Source organism: Bacillus rossius, chromosome 1 (genome assembly GCF_032445375.1).
Source record: "Bacillus rossius redtenbacheri isolate Brsri chromosome 1, Brsri_v3, whole genome shotgun sequence".
Lineage (NCBI taxonomy): Eukaryota > Metazoa > Arthropoda > Insecta > Phasmatodea > Bacillidae > Bacillus > Bacillus rossius.
The window spans coordinates 268139620-268157262 of NC_086330.1; the positions used below are offsets into that span (position 1 = coordinate 268139620).

Genomic DNA, 17643 nt, shown 5'->3' on the forward strand with positions numbered 1-17643 from the left:
TGTAGAACACCTGATCCATAGGCTGCAGCAGCGATGTCACATTGAGAGGCTGAAAAACTGCTTTTATGTCCCTGCATGTCTGATGGGTAGAGAAGTAGAGCTCAGGTGGTAGTCCATTTTCTTCATTAAACGTTTTCACTGAAGGAACAAACTGCTTGTCAAACCACTCCTTAAAAAGAGAACTGGTCATCCATGCCTTGTTTCTATTTCTGTAATACACAGGGGGGGAATTCATATTCATATTCTTAAGGGCTCGTGGTTTGGCAGATTTACCAATCACTATCAATGGAAGGATGTTTGATCCTCCTACGTTACTGCAGGCTGTTTGTTCATTTTAAAACCCGGCACAGAAGATTCCTCTCGAGAAACAAGACTTTTAGTGGGAAGGGCTTTAAAGTTCAACCCAGTCTTGTCTGCATTGTAAATTTGCTGTGGCGAGTAGTTTTCTAAGGAAATCAAATCACCAAATTTGCTTAGGTATTCTTCTGCAGAAGCTGTGTCAGCTGATAAGTTTCTCTCCACTTATTGACAGTTGTCTGATTCCATGCCTTTTCTTCAATCTATCCAACCATCCGTTGCTAACAGTGAAAGTTGATTCACCGTTCATTAGTTCGTTAAGCTGTAATGCCTTCTTTTGAATTAGTGGATCACTAATAGGCACTTATTTCTGTTGCTGTTGTGAAAACCGCTGCTTCATCAATTTTTTCATTTATGGAAACTGTTACGTGATGGCATTCTTTTAAGGTTTTATCATTTGTTATATTACAAAACTGTTCAATTTTGACACAATTTTTTCTCCAGTCACTGATTGTTGCTTTACCAACACCAAACTCACCAGCCAACCTTGTCAAACTTTCCCCAGCATCCAGATGCTTAAAAGCTTTCAGTTTTTGTTCTACGGTAACAAGAACTGTGTTTCCGTTTGCTTGCCATAATTTAAAATCAACACATTAATCAACACTGTTCACTTAATTACAAACTCAACAATAACAACACAACTCGAACAGAATAAAAAACAAACAGCACACAAATTAAGCAGTGTAGTGACAGGAGACAGGCACAGAACAGATGGGAGCTGACTAACTCCAAGACTGTTTGGGTAGTGTTCTATTTTTAGCCCAGCCCTGCCAAACGACAATACGGTCAGCTACCTTCCTGCTGCCTGCTCACCAGTCAAGGTCACTAACCTCGCTCAATGTACAGTCCTATACTGTAACGAGGACTCGTTTTTATGTTATGGATAGTTTTGGGCTAATCCAAACAAATTGAAATCAGAACAGGCTACAGACCCAATTAGTTCGGATTTGAGGGGTTTCACTGTATACCCTTGTTACAGGCTTATACTAATACTTATGAACCAATTTTATTACTTTTAAAAAGCATTTCTTAAAAAAAATAAAATTTTTATAAACTAAAACCTTTTCTGAGATAATTCTGTTGTGACAAGTATTAAATTATTTATATTTAATACCTGACTATAAACTGAGTAAAACATCCAAAAACAAAACAAAAAGTTAGTGAAAGGCTGCTAGATATGAAAGTTTTGTAACAAACACCACCATTACTGTGTATTTTGGAAATTATTCATGACTTTTGTGACTAGTCCTTCATTTCCATTACTTTACTGTGACTTTTGTGATTTTCGTGATCTGTAGACACCCTGTAATAACAAATATACAGTACCCGCAGTGCCAACTCTGAAAGGCATAAAATATGCGTAACTTGTGGACAGAGAACCCACAGAAATTATTGATTCACCATTTGATAAATATCTGTAATTTCAACAAAATGTGCATAGCGAAATACTAAAAGGTTCGGCAGTTTACAAACCAAAAAATAGATGTAACGTTGGTTAACTCAAGTAGAGTGCAATTTCTGTTTCAATCTCACAATACTAATTTATCATAATCCAACATTTTTATAGACACATCAATAACTTTAAAAATGGGTATTGCTTTTTCAGATAAGAGGAGTCTATAGTTATAAATGATATTATTTAGCTAAAACTGTATTTTGGATGTACATTTTAAAACCCATTATTTTTTTTCCCTACACAATTCAAGTTTTCCTGACACTTCCAAGTTTTATGTATGTATTTTTCATTCTCGTAGTATTCCTGCATTTGCAGCATAAGTGAAACTATTTTTTAAATTTGTTTTATTTTCCATTAGGCCGTGGGACCAGTTGACTGTCACCGTCGAGCTGCTTAATCCAAGTGAGGTGTCGTCCGAACAGAGCGGACAGAGTAGCCATGTGTTCATCCTCTTGGTCGGTGATTCCAAGAACAGCATTCTACTGCACAAGAAAATCACACAGCACGAGTTGGTCGGGTCTAATGCTCTCTCTTGGACAATGGCGATGCAGAACATGGCTGAATTCGTTCAAGCACACCTGATTGACGAGAACTGGATTGGCCTGGATGCCAGCAAGAAGATACAGCTAATGAACACCAAACACATCCAGCAAACCATTACGAACAATTTGAACAAGTACTTCACACAGAGCCAGATGCAATCATCGAGCCAGTTGAGTGCTGCAAAAACAAGGCCTGCTACGGCGACACCAAAGGCTAAGATCAACTCCATCACCACGAAAACAAAACCTGCTACTGCGACACCAAAACCTAATACCAGCTCCATCGTTGAGCTCTTGAAGAAAAAGCAAAGCATGATGAAGCCAATGCCACATCTGACTCTGAAAAACCAAATCCCCAAAACTCTATCACAGATCAAAGTTTCCCAGTTTCAGTACAGTCCAAAGCTTAAAAACAAATTACAGCCAATAAAAAATACAAATTTAACTCAGCAATGTTTACACCAACAAAAAGAGAACTCTCCGATAAAATCAACTGCAAAAGCACAATACAATGTTTATACAGAAACTAAAACTAGTGAACTTAAAGAGTCATTAACTGTTAGAAGAGAAGTGCCTCAGACTAATGCAAACACATCACTTTTGAAGTCAGGATCAGAAGAAAACACGATACTAGTTGGTAATCATGAGAAAGAAGTTACTCTAGCTAGCAAAAATGTTAGCGAAAGAACTAATGAAATGCCAAAGAAACACAATGTTTTTAGAATACAAGATGAACAGTGCTACACTTTTATGAACACCAATCATATCATAGATAAGCAAAATACTCAAACTGATGACGAAGTTGGTCACAATATTTTGGAAACCATGGACACAGGATATGCATCACAACATCACAATACCAACTGCAATGATATGATTTCTAATGAAGCAGAAAACAGTTGGAGTGATTGGGAAACAAGCGAAATCAAAAGCATTTCAGTAACAAAACCTCAATATATTTCCAATAATAACACTATCATCAGTGCAGTTGTTAATACTAACCAAATCACACTAATTAAAGTTTCAAATGATTTCAACAGTAGTCAGCATTCTAAAAAAAAGCAGTTTTCTGTGGTTCTACAAAATACAAATCAAAGTGAGGAGACCAAAATGGTAAATGTTCCAAGAAGTAGCACAAACACAGATTCCAATCACCTAACAAATGAAATAGCAAACTCAAATGTCAACAGCAACGAGCACAAAAACAACCAACCCAAAATTGAAATACCTACAATCGTACCAAGTGCACTTCCATTTGCTTCAGAAAGTAATGAGGGAAAAATTGCTATCAACTTCAGTGGACCATTAATCAATTTTGACCTAGGTATTGACAGACTATTGGATAGAAATTTTCTCACTGATGAAAGTGATGATGAAAATGAAAGCAAAACATGCACAGCGCAAGTTGTTCTGGAAAACAAACATCAAGTTGATGAGCAAAACAACCACTGTGGCCCAGGGAAGGTCAAGAAGAATATTAAACACAAAGATGACATAATCGCTCAGGCACTCAAAGACGCACCATTTTTGAATTCGTCGTCGTCTTCTTCAAACTCTCCCGTTGCTGAAGACATCCTCGAAGGGGCGCCTCCAGAGTCGAGATGGGGACGGTCATCATTCCTCGCGTACTTCGGAAGGAACCCTGCCCACAATGGGTCATGCAATGCGGATCAAAGGGCCCCTGACACAGAGTTGCGAAACATATCCCTCGCAAAGAGCAGCGAGGAACAGCTTCTGTCACAAGACCTGTTCATCACGCCTCGTGGGGACGACCCCGCTGCACGAGGCTGCGACTCTGGCAGCTCCTGCGACAGCTGCCGCAACACCTCGTTGCAAGCAAACTCACGAGTTCAGTTCACGTCTCAGTTCTCGCCCATACTGGAGCCCCATGCCCGCAACAGCCCGGCAAGTTCCCAGAATACTGCTACATGCTCATCATTCACCCCCTTCAGCCCCCTGTGGGTGTCGCAGCGCAACACGAGTGCTGCCGGCCTCGTAACAGACTACTATCCAGCTGCCAAGCGCTGCAGGTTATCTCCAAATTAACACTTACCAACAAACACCATCTGTACAAGAATAAGCCTCTCTATAAGACACGTTAAGACCAGTTTTAAACGTTAAAAATTATTCTAACACTTCAAGAAGTGTTATTTGGAGTGATTTAGATTGAGCACTAGTTATTAAAATATTGTGCACTCCATGGTTACCCAAATATCAAAAAAGTTATTTATGAACCGGGAACAAATTTGTCATAAAAATGGTCAACATTTTTACTCAGAATATTTTTTTTTCATGGGTCATTTTACAGTTTGTATACAATAAAAGATTATTATGCATGAGCAGTATCAAGGTCTAATTACAATTTTTTATTATGAATGCAATTATCAGTCAGCAACTGGTTCTGAAATATCAAAAACCAGCAAACAAAGTTAAACCTTTAGTCAGACAGATGCAAAAATTAAGAAATAAATATTATTTGTAATTTATATGTTTAGTTTATATAATTTTTATAATTTATAATTAGTATTTGTAATCCAATAAAAAATAAATTAGCTCATTTTTGATTGGTAGTAGGTAGTTGTGTTGAATGGTTTAATGTTAATTGAACTAGAAATTTGTATCTCACACATCAAATGCATATGAATGTTTTTCACCATTGCCATTAAATTACTTCTCTAACATCTACAACAAAATGCAATTAAATACTAACACTTATAATTATATTATGCATGTTATATGTTGGAAATCTGCGAGAAAGTTCTGGATTCTTCTTGTGAGTGGGCCACGATGTTTTAGGGGATAAGACCCTGCCATCTTGAATTATTAGGTAGCTAGCCAAATTGCAGTGCAGCTTCTGTTTTTAGGTGGAAAACTTATTTTAAATGAACATTCAGAGACTGGGATGTTCATTAAAACTGTTGTCATCCGAATGAAATAATCTGCAATTACCAATACATACCATACTTTCCAGCAAATATGAAATGAATTTCATGAAATTTTATAAATAGCAGCTACTTTTCCTCTTAGTACAGTAGAACCTCACATATCCGACCATGACGGGACCGGGCCATGGTCGGAACGGCCAAAAGGTCGGATATCCGTAGGAGCAAAAAAAAACGCCTTTCCCAGCTATACAGTTTGTACAGTAATACAACTTTATTTGTAAAAATGTTGCTGTATACATTTCGAACATTTACTGTTGTTAAATTATAGATGATAAGATGAATACAATGTAAGCAAACGTTATTTAAAGAATTCAGTAATGTATTTTTGTTTCAGTTTTGCCAAACTTGATTTTGCGGAAGTGTCCCTCCACTTTTTTTGCCCATAATACGTTACGTTACGTTAAAAAACATAGAACAGTACAAGATTATAGTACGAGCACATTCTACACCAACAATCACGTCTGACCTTACAGTTTGCGTCACTTTTTCAAGTCTGAACAGGCTCGCCAACCACAGAGACTAGGTCGGATATCCAGAGGAGTCGGTTGTGGGAAGGTCGGATATGAGGGGTTCTACTGTATATTACAAGAAGTCAAGCATGACATTACTTTTATCTGTTGCATGGAATCCGCACATTCTGCGGTCATTTATTCTATTCTTACATACACATAGAAAATGAAATGCTAGGTATTTTTTGAATGAATTGGCTTGAGACTGTTTTTTCCTTTGTATACTCATTTACAACTTCTGAATGTTAAAATAGTTCAAATAAAACAGCTGGTCCAGACATTCACATATCCAGTCAATTAAAAATTGTATTTCATTTAATACATTATGTGAACTACATATTAAAATAAATTTAGTATTTATGGGGAAAAATTAACATACATTTTTTCAGGTAAAGATATTTCAGTACATCATCTGCTCTTTTAGTGAAAACATGGCATAACATTTCATACAGGAGACCTTTTCAGAAGCTGTATACATTCTGATCTGATAACTTTCTCTTTACTTCTTTTGCTCATGTTAATAAGTAATAATAAACAAAGTTAATAGATTATTTTACAGGTAATATCTGATTTCCCCCCCCCCCCCCCCCCCCCCCCCCCAAGGAAACCAAATTAGCGGTTTAGCAATTTCCATGCTCCTATCATCTTATAAGAATGCCAAAATTAATTTTTCAGCTTTCATCACCAAAAAAAAAATAACCCATATAATATGCTATGTCATCTTATATGCCTTAAGCTATGGTATTCTTCTTGTTGCTGTGTAATGAAGCCTAATGATTCTCAAATCCAAGGTCATACATAGTTTATCAACATCATACATGCCAACATCCAATTATATATGTATATATATATTAATAAAATGTGTTAACAGTTCTTTTGTCATTTTTGTAATTGAGCAAGTTGAACAAGCATGAAATGTGCTCCTGAATCCCAAGTAAGTTTGCTCGGTACACATAAAGAAAACAAAATTTTGAAGTCGTACTCCAATCCAAGGAACGTCAACTCAAACATGAACATGAACATAATATCTAGGCATGTTAAGTATTCAAAATTTTCAAAAATTAATTTATTTGTATTTGATTCAAATTTCAAAAATAACACTTTGAAATAAAAAATATTAAACTGTTTACAAATATTTTACATAACATAACTCCTTGGTTTGTCGTATATCAAGACTGGGCTACATTCGCAACAGCACATGCACACCACAGATGCACGGAAGTTGAATGTACATGACCACATAACAAGCACACACACAGCAGCAAAAACAGCACAAGAACAGCACTCAGAGAGTTTCCAAACTTTTAACTTTTCTGTGTGCTGTGTGCTAATTTCTGTTTGTGGCCAATCAACATACTATATTTACCAGTGAAAGAGACACCCTTGCATATGAATCGCACCTATACTTTTGGGCATAAAAATCAAACACATTCACTGTAAGGGTTGCCCTCGAATGATGGTTGCACCAAATATTTGTCCTCAGTAGAGTTCGATAGATACTAGTGAAACCTTTACGTTCTATGTTTCTGCTTATTGGCACGTCAGAAATACAGCACTGGTGTTGACCCTCTGTACTTTTATCTCTGCTTTTATCACACATTATTAATGTTGAAGGAATTAAAGCAGCAATTCTGTGGTCACTTTTTTCCTCCCTCTCCTCTTTATGGCACCTTATATCCCCCACCCAACATAAAAACAAAGGAAAAGAATACTTTCTTTTAAACCAGTGTTTAGCTGGAGGAATACTAAAGACACCCTTCATAACACTGATGTGTACAGTTTGGTAATGGAAATGTTGCAGTTGAAAGCATGGGAAGTCTCAAGCAAAAAAATATTGTTGGGGCACAGAACCATCACGCAATAATATTTGGTGCCAGTTCACGGACTTTTCCAACTTAAGAGAGAGGAGGGAGAACCATCAAGACATTAAGATGTGCGTACACGCACACACACATACACACACATGCACACACTTCTCTCTCTCTTTTACAGTTCACCGCCAATGCATCAGCCAGCCTTGTCACTGCCATAGAGTAAAAAAAGTATTAGTACAGAGTGGATACACAAAGCTATTGAATCTCTGCATTTAATTGTTAATAATCGTGCTACAAGATCACGAACTTGACAAACATAAATGTGGTTTCGTCACACTTTTAATTTACCAAAAACCATGTCTATAAATGATGTGTGTTATTTATGAACTGTATGTTTAAATTCTATCCTCCTATGTAGGTATACAAAAAATAATCAAAATGTGTGTAAAATCTGTAAGAGGAAACTAGGGATTTTATCATTAGTATGTGTATGTGGAGTAGCAGCCCTGAAATTTTTTCTTAGACCAAGTAACATTTCATTAATGTAGCTGATAAAAGGAGGGAAGACTGAAGAAAAGCATATCAATGTTATTAAGTTTTTTGTCATTGTAGCATAACAAATGCAGTACACACCAGTCATTTTTACATGCCAAGTTGTCTTCTTCGTTTTTCCAACTTCCAACAAGTGCAACATGTGATAAAAATTGTGTTTCTCACATCTAAAAGTAATAAATTTTTTTAGAGTTTTCTAAAGATGAAAACAAACAGAATAAAATACTTGATATATTAAATGTAAGTAAAATACTAGAGCTTAATATTTTTTCAAAGGTTCTATTAGCTTTGAAAAATCAAAAAAATTGGTTCACTGTTCCCTATAGTGGGTCCACCCCCCCCCCCCCCCCCCCCCCCCAATCACTACCGGCGCTACGCGGGCGACAGACGTAGCATAACTGCGCTGTTCACAAAGCTTCACACACAATGCCGAGATGTTTTAATTAAAGAAATTACACCTACTCATTACGTTAGATGCCTACCTAAGGCATTCTTGTCGTAGGTAAGCATGTTATAACTATAAATAAATCAATAAAACCAACATAGGTTAGTTATTTAGGCACATTTATTATATCACAAAAACTTGCGTAGGGGTAGCACTACTTTTTTATTAAATTAAAAATTGACACCCATACAAGGGTAAATATGGTACACTAAGACAGTAGCATACAACTACTGATGGTTATTTATTATGTGCGTATCAAAGACAAAAAGTGAAATTAATTCAAATTTGTATTTATCTACGAGGAAATTTATAAAGTTAATTATTCCTAACATTAAAAACAAAATGCTAAAGTTAAATACTTCTTTTAAGTAAATTACTGCTTCTGTAAAAAATAGTTGCCAAAGTTCAGCATCTGAAACTGAAAATTTTGATAGAAGTACATGTACAAACAATCTGTAAAAACTAAAAAAAAAACTCATACAGCAAAACCCCTTATTTGCACTTTTCATGGGGACAAAGTAAAAAAGTGTAAAAAGCGGGAAAGTGTAAATAAAGGGAAAGTAAGAAATACGTTAAAGTTAATTAAAATACAGTCGCATCCTGCAGCGTTCATAACAAATACGGGCTACATTACACATACGCATTGCACCACAGTAAAAAAGTTTAAAAAAAGGGCCGCATATTGGAAATTTACCGTCAATAGCGCGCTGTGCGCAGAGAAAGGTCATTGTACTCTATCAGCTGTTGTTACGGCGTGGCGTAGCCGCCTGCTGTCTCTGTTCTCTGAGCTGCGCTTGCACAGTATAACTCACTCAACGCTCCGCCCAGACTCGTGACCTGCCATCAGCAGCCAGCCAATAGAGCGAGCTTAGTGGAAAAAAAAATAAGCTCCACCTCCCATGTACCAGTTTTGTCCAGTTCTAATACCAGTTTATTGGTATACGCACCAGTTTTCTCGCTGCCGTGACATGTTTAAGTTTACGTTCATCTTGATGTCTTGATACCAATAATTAATTATTTACGATCCCCAGAAATAAATGGTTAGTTTAAAAAATATGTGTCAACTGTACAATATTTCCGAAATTATAAAATACGTATAAAACAGTTACAAAGACTCCGCTCATTTTATCTTGTGAAGTTTATGTCTCGAACCAGTATTTCGGCTAAGTTGTGACATAAATATAGTATCACAACTTACAAGCAGCCTCGTAAATCCGTAATATTCCCGACATTCCCGGTACGTTTATACATTTGTGAGTTTACATTTTTCCCTAGTACATTTTAGATTGTCTCCTGCTATAATTACTCGGACTTTTACACGCCTAGGCTTAAATTATATGTTTAGAAATAAAAGCAACTTTTCATGTTATAAAATATGTATATTTTGCGATTTAAAATGTTCATTGCCGACTATAAACGTTACGTTTTTCACAATTTTTAGGCCTACTATGGTTGTTCCTGACGTAAATAGCGGGATGGATTCGATTTTTGAGACGTAATTCGCTTGAAAGTATTGTATTGGACTAAATGGGAACCAAACGGGACCTGAAGAATATAGTGTAAATAACGGGAAAACGTAAATAACGGTAACGTAAATAAGGGGTTTCGCTGTATTTGCACAGGCCTAATTATTTAAAATTCAACTGAAACTTACTCTAAATAATAATATAATGTATCAGATAATAATTTTCTTGAGTCCGAATTTAGATCTCTAGGGTCAAAAAATAAATTAATTTACAATACATATATGTAAAAAAATGTTTTTTGAACACATAATTCTTTAAATTTTTCTTTCAAGAACTAAGTTTTCTGCATAAATATAATTATATTGCGAATTTATTTAATAGGTACATATTAAAAGTAAAATTGTTGGGGAAAATTAATAAAAATTGGTACAAATAAAAAGAGACCTAATAAGACTTCCGAGATGTCAGGGTTGCATCTATTATGATGTTCAAGGATTTGATAGTCTTTCCCTAGTTGTAACTAAAGTTCACACATTCTATAGCCATTCTTTCTATAAGAAACACCTTAAAAATTAATATAACATTAAATTAACACTTAGTTAGACAAAGCATTTATTTAAATAAAATTACACGAACCAAGTAAAAACACATCTGTTTCAAATCTTCCTACACTAGCAGCCAGATACATCTTTGCTGGACGTTTTTCGATGCCAACGCGTCTCCACTGGGTCAAAACCTCGACAACTGGATCCGAACACTGCCCAGTTGGGAGTTTTAGCCATATAATCCTGAAAGTATGAAAATTACATTAATTTGTAACTACAAACATGGTTTCTTTCCTTGTTGTCACTTAAATATTTGAAAAGCTATATAAAGTTCATTGTCACACAAGAAAAGAACACCAAAATATGAATAAATAGTAGCATGAAAAAAAAAGTATGTATAAGTAAAAGCCACAAAGGTCACAAATGAATAAGATTTGTCTTTTAACAGTAAGTAGGAAGTACACATACAAGAAAAGAACACCATTAAAATTATATATAATCACAAAAAAAAATTTGTATGTATAAAGGAAAGTAATTAAGTAAGTCACAAATCCAGATTTATCTTTGAATATTAGCAAGTACACTTACAAGAAAAGAACACCATTAAAATTATATATAATCACAAAAAAAAAATTGTATGTATAAAGGAAAGTAATTAAGTACGTCAATCAAGATTTATCTTTGAATATTAGCAAGTACTTTCCAAGAATGTTAATAGTAGCAGCAAAATTCATATTCATTTCATATTGTCTAGGTAACATTTGTGTTGTATTACTCCATTTCAAAATGACAATCGTGCTAAATTATTGTAAGACTGAGAACAGCAGCATGTCCCAATGTAGCAGAGACTGCACCTCAAAATGTTTTATACAGCTGGTATTGGGGCACTAATAAAAATGGGATGAGTGCATAAATATTGGTGGAGATTATGTTAAAAATCAAAAAAAAATAGTTCTAGTGATTATGCATCACTAAGTTTTTTTTAGGGATGGGACGATTCAAAAATTTTCGATTCCGATACCCGATTATCGATTCCTTAAGAAATCCTTCGATTCTCGATACTCGATACTCACCTAGTTAACTTAATATTAAATAATTCAAATTCTATTTGCAACAATTTTTTTTTCAGCTTTCAATACATATATCATGTAGCATACATCATAAATTCATATTTAACAAATTTGAGTACACAACTAAGTTATTAACATTAACTCATATAAATGTTTACATCATTAAAAGTTAATGGCTCATATGTCAAAGGGGTCAAACTAATCTAAAATTTGTTTTGTAATACGGAATAAACTATAAAAAAAAATTTTAAGCTTTCCTTGAGCAGTATAAATTATTTTCGTTAATACAACTTGCCTAACTTAGAGAAGGGTACAAATTAACTAAAAAATTTGTGAAATGAAACAGTAACAAAATTAAGCAACAACTAGAGAACTAGCAAATGAAAGTGTTGTACTTGTTTGTGGTATTTCAGCATTAAGTTACATTTAAGAAACACACACAAATTCATTCGTTGTTATTTCGGTGTTGTGGTAACGACCCAACAAAATCTATAAAACACTGTTGACCAACTAATCATCATCGTCACACCAATCGAAAATGAATGTTTGTTTACATTTTTCCGCTTTTCGGCGCGATTTAAAATGCTTGTGCTGCCACGTACGGCTGGGTGACGAAGTACAGAGCCTGGTACCTGGTTCGCCCGTTATAATCTGCTTGATACTACGACGCTGTTCCAACTATATGCCAGCGCCCCCGGCTGACGTGGTATGGCCACTCACGTAAGGCTGTTCCAAACACCGTTCGCCCAATCATCTGCTTGCTTTTGTATTTATCCGTTGTCGCTGTTCCAAGCTGACGTCAGTGCCCCGAGCGGTGTGCGTAGACTTTAAAACTTCGCCTGTTTGTCATATCTATCCAAACATTATGCCGGAAAGGAAAATAAACGCCGTAGTTTTGCGTATTTTTACAGTATATTTTTGGGTTTAACATTATAACGTGAGCGTGTGCAAGCTTTTGTTTGCTTTAGTGCATTTATGATTAATGTTTAGTGGCGGACATGTTGCGGTGTTTGTTTACCAATGACGAGACAAGTCTTTTACACAGTATTTAAATTTCCTGTAAAAACATTGCGATTTCGCATTTTAATACTAAATTTCGTGGAAAAACGCTGTGTTGTGGCGATTTCGCGTAAAAACTGTATTTTACGGTGAATTCGCGTTTATCGTCGTTTAATCGCGATCGCGAAAAGAATACGCCCCCTCCTAATACGCAGTGATAATTTTTTTATAAATAATTTTTGTACTTTGACTTGTTTATAACATCGACCCAAGTTTTAGATTTTGTTTATTTGGGGAAATATGACTGTTATATATGCGTCTAGTCAAAGAGTCGTTAAATAATTGTATCTGACAGATTTGCAATGTTGTGAAATGATTTTTTTTTTTTTGCTACATGCGGGAATCAACTTTTATCATCGATTCTCAATTATTGATTATTTAAGTAGAATCGGTAGGTATCGATGAAATTGGGAATCGGTTTTCCCATCCCTCGTTTTTTTAGTTATCTTTTATGACTTACTGGCTTCCCTTCATAGTAGCCTTGAAAATACATGATCCCAAAAGAAAATTTAAGTGTCTGAAAGGATTACTATTAACTTCGTAATCTGTAACTTATCAATGTTTTTCAGACCAGAAGGAACACTTTTTACTGACCTTTCATAATATGTAAATTGGTCGAACATCACTCCAAGTTTATGGTTTTAGTTTCTTTTGTGACTTTAGAAAATTGGAAAAAGATTTTTACATTTGTTTAGTAAATATTTACACAAATACTTTCAAATTTCTATTCTAAAACTGCTCTGAAGTACTGGCAGCATCCCCAAAAACTTGATACAAAACATAATGTAAAAAACAATCACTGGTAAATACTAAATCTGTATAATGGTTTAAAGTTTGAGCAATTTTGGCATGAAAATATTTCTGCACATTAACAGACACCCACAGAGAATTTGAAAAATCCAACAGTAGATAAGAGATTTTTCCTTAGAGGTTAAGTAGAAATTAGACACATATCACAAAATGATAACTTACAAGTGCAGTGAAGTTCGACTCCCTGTCGCTAGAGTAGAACTTGTTAACAAGTCCAAGGAACTTATCGTAGTCAATCCATGTGTGCCACTGCCCTTCTATCTTGAACTGCAACATACCACACATGAATTACAGTCAAACTATTTTGATTTTTTTTTCTTCATTTTCTCTATATTACTATTAGTTAAGGTCTTAAGGACTATTTTGTCAATTTAACACTATGCCTATCTTGCATTAGTTGTCCTGTCAAAAATATATTCAAAAGATATTCACCAAGTGTGATATAATTGTTTTAAACATGTGCGCAAGTGATAACAACTACAATCACTTGAAAAGACTTTTACACCCATTTAGAGTCAAGATTTTGTGGTGTTATTTTAAGACAAATTTCGGTGTTAAGAAATAAAGATTTCGGTGTTATATGGTTTTATTTTTTGCTCAAAATACCCACGGCAAAATTTTCTTGCTTTTCTGTACGACATGCAAATTTATTAAAACAAATATTAATAAACACTAAAACCTCATGATCTAATTACAATTAAGTTCATTTGCAAATTAATAAATTCAAACTTTTAAATTACTACTAAAAATTTCACGACTTAATTACAATCACATACACTACAACATTACACAATTAAGCACTTCCAAAGTTACTATTAAGACGGTTTTATTGAAATGCTATCATAGCTAAATTTTCCCCATTTTCTGGAGTGAGACGTTGTCTTCTGTCACTAACTACCAGTGAGTACCTGGAAAATGAACGTTCTGCATCAACATTTGATGTTGGGAACCAGATTGCCCTTAAACTGGCTTGAGCAAATTCACTGTAGTCCCCTTTAAGGGAGCACAGTACCTTTGCAACATCAATTTGGCTTGTTTCTGGCAATGAAAGTTGATCCTCAATTATTTCTTTGAAAGCAACATAGCCATGTATGAATGTATCAATGGGAAGATGGGAAACAGAAGGCAAGTTATGCAGAATCTTCTATAGGTTTGCATCTTCTATGCTAACCCTACTCACATTTCTTGGGTTGAACAGCAAATTAATGGCATTGAAGACTCTTAGACAAGGATGGCGTTTAACAGATGAGTTTTGCCTCAAACGCTTATGTTTCTCACTCGCGACATGTTTCACAAACGTATCGCGTCTCTCGTAGTCTAGCCTGCAGTTACAGAATTTGCACATTAACATTTAATCACTGAAATAAAATCCTTCGCTGGAAAATTCTTTCGATCGATCACTGGCAGAAACCTTAGTTTTAGGCATTATCAAAAATTGTTAATCACATAGGAAGAATTTAACCTCAAAATACGCAAACACTTGCCGTGCTGGAAAGATCAAAACAATGGAGAATAGATGCAAATACAAACGCATACCGAATACCAACATACGTACGTGAAAATTAATACAGACATAAACATGTACTAGTATTTATTATTTACAATTGTTACGTTAAGCAGTGTTCATTTTATTTTTGTACCCTACGTACTTTATTTTAAATAAACAGTAAAAGCAATGCGCTTTAGTGTGTAATATTTTAATGATTAAAAACGTAATCTTAGAAAAACATATTTTGTACGTTTGTTATTTCTGTATTTACAGAAAGTGAACGGCGGCCATTGTATCATAGTTATCAACATCTTAAATTATTATGGTACACAAGATTACAGTTTAAAGAAAATATTACGTTAATTCCGAGACTTCATTTTAAAATCTATAATGAATCACCGTCGCATGTAATATATATGGCTGCTAGTTACTGTCAGAAATATTTGATTGCGCTGAAGATAGTGAATTGTCCTTACAGAATGGAAAAAAAACGTAAATAATCAGGATAGACGAAATTTCTGACATATCGCGGATTTCGCACAATTTCGTTTTATTTCGTGTTTTCAAGCGGTTTTCGGTGTTATTTTGTTTTATTGCGCATTACCATATAATCGTGCCTCTACCCATTATATAACACATAATAAATGTCTGTTGAAAATATTTGGGACAGAACAATAAATGCAAGAGAACCCTTAACTAAAAGTAACGACAAGAAAATGAAAAAAAAATTGAAATGATGCGTGAGACTCCACCTTAAACAGCGAAGGCACAGAAGCAAGTAGTAGAGGTTGAGGAAATCGTAACGCACCTTCTTGTGAGCAAGGAGGACACAGTTCGAGTGCTCGTGTTCCGAGGCAATCTCGTAGTCATCGAGGAAGTCTGCCAGCTTCTGGACAAAACTCACTACCTCTTTGTGCCAAGGAACGTTCTCCATAGTCAAGTTGCTGGCTTTGGAAGTCCCGCAGAAGGTGACTCCCTATGAAAATTCACCTGCTTTCACGACATTCCAGCAAGTGCACCACAAACAACCAATACACAAAACATTTATACATGGATTGGTTCTCTATTGATCACAATGCAGTGAACATACCTGCCAACTTGGCAAGAACACCATCAGTAAAATTTGAAAAACACTAATTTTTGCATATATCACGTGCAATGATTCAATCAATGTAAGTGAAACATGCACCATAATAAAGCAACATTCTAAACACATCAGTTGTTTAATGGATGCATACTTTCAAACAATCTACTTAATACCTAAAGAACTAGGTAATTAAAGTACAAAACCAATAAAACCAGAGCCTAACTGATTCAAATATAGGTGAACATACCAAGAGTGATCCAAAGCCTTAGATTACAACAATGGCCATGTACACAAGTTCAACAAAAAAAAGTGGAGTCCATATTTAATAATAAAAAAATGCAAAAAATAAAAACATTTTCACTACCTGAAGAAATACAAAGCCAAACTAAAGTGTAAGCTTGAAAAGCGTAAGATATTTAGAATTTCAATACAACCGTAAGGTAGATTATTTTCTGTACACATTACGAGAAAAAAGTTGGCAGATATTAGTGAAGGTATTGCATCGTGTGTTTCAACAGTAGATAATAGATACTGGGTAAGAGCTAGAGCATTTTACGTCACACTGTAACTGACAGAGGCTTAAGGTGACCACGGCTTCCAAGATTAAGGTGGGCTCTGAACCCCTTGGGTACCTACTCTGTGCTCATGAATGAGAGTTATGTCAGGATGCTGGTATCAAACCCATGATGATCTTCAAATGAGCATGATGCATTGGAGACTCTAGCTACCGCAGAACCCCCCCCCCCCCCCCCCCCAAAACTAGACTAGGTTCAATATATGAAGTTTCAAAAAAACAATGGATAACATTTCAATTGATAGACATACTAATAAGATCATGGTTTTATTTTTAGGCTTATTTTGTTTTTAAAACAGGAGATTTCTGTGTTATTGTTTTTATTTTTTATCTGAATACTGTTTTTTCTTCTTCATAGAGATAATACCTATATAATCAGACAAATAAGACACTTAGTTTTATGATATTTATTTATAGAGCTGTTCACGATACACATGTTAATTTCTGCCGATATTATTAAAAAATGAAAGTGCCTGTCATAACCTAAAAATTCACCAGTGCCCTTTACATTTCTCGTACTACTACATACTTTGAACTCACATCATTTCTTAGCTACGTGTGCCAGCCGTACATATTAAACTTTAACATTCCAATGTTTTAATAACATTCTTTAGTATAAAACATTCTAAATAAATATATCACTAGCACGGTAAAGTTCCAAGTGAGATAAGAACAAAAACTTGCTTTATTTAGAGCATGGTACCACTAAAAACAACGAAAAAATTCCAATAGCTAAAACTGCAAAGAAATGGTTGGAATATTGAGACGGAGACATTTTTAAATTACTTAAGTAGAGATTTTAAAATTAAATAAAAAATTAGTAACCAAATAATATAGGACTTCACATAATGTAAATTACATTTATTATTTCCAGTGCAAAGTGACTACATGAAACACATTTCAGTATAAATGTTTTATACCGT

At 34.9% G+C, this 17643-nt stretch overlaps 2 protein-coding genes across 4 annotated transcripts in view; one reads left to right on the forward strand and one right to left on the reverse strand.

The window, feature by feature from the left end:
• The window catches only part of LOC134527380 (probable ATP-dependent DNA helicase HFM1), a 30451-nt gene extending 26050 nt beyond the window's left edge, over window positions 1-4401 (forward strand). Inside the window, exon 8 of the mRNA XM_063360023.1 lies at window positions 2172-4401. Coding sequence (XP_063216093.1) covers window positions 2172-4401 — 2230 coding nt within the window. The remainder of the gene's footprint in view (window positions 1-2171) is intronic.
• The window catches only part of LOC134527582 (S-adenosyl-L-methionine-dependent tRNA 4-demethylwyosine synthase TYW1-like), a 72964-nt gene that overhangs the window by 6110 nt on the left and 49211 nt on the right, over window positions 1-17643 (reverse strand). For 2 of the 3 annotated variants that reach the window (XM_063360394.1, XM_063360396.1), the window contains 3 exons: window positions 15868-16035; window positions 13733-13837; window positions 10682-10874 (listed from right to left, as the gene is read on the reverse strand). In XM_063360394.1, the coding sequence (XP_063216464.1) occupies window positions 10758-10874; window positions 13733-13837; window positions 15868-16035 (390 nt within the window). In that variant the 3' untranslated portion in view covers window positions 10682-10757. Of the gene's footprint in view, window positions 1-10681; window positions 10875-13732; window positions 13838-15867; window positions 16036-17643 lie in introns of those variants that run through there. The other variant, XM_063360395.1, reaches the window with a different exon arrangement.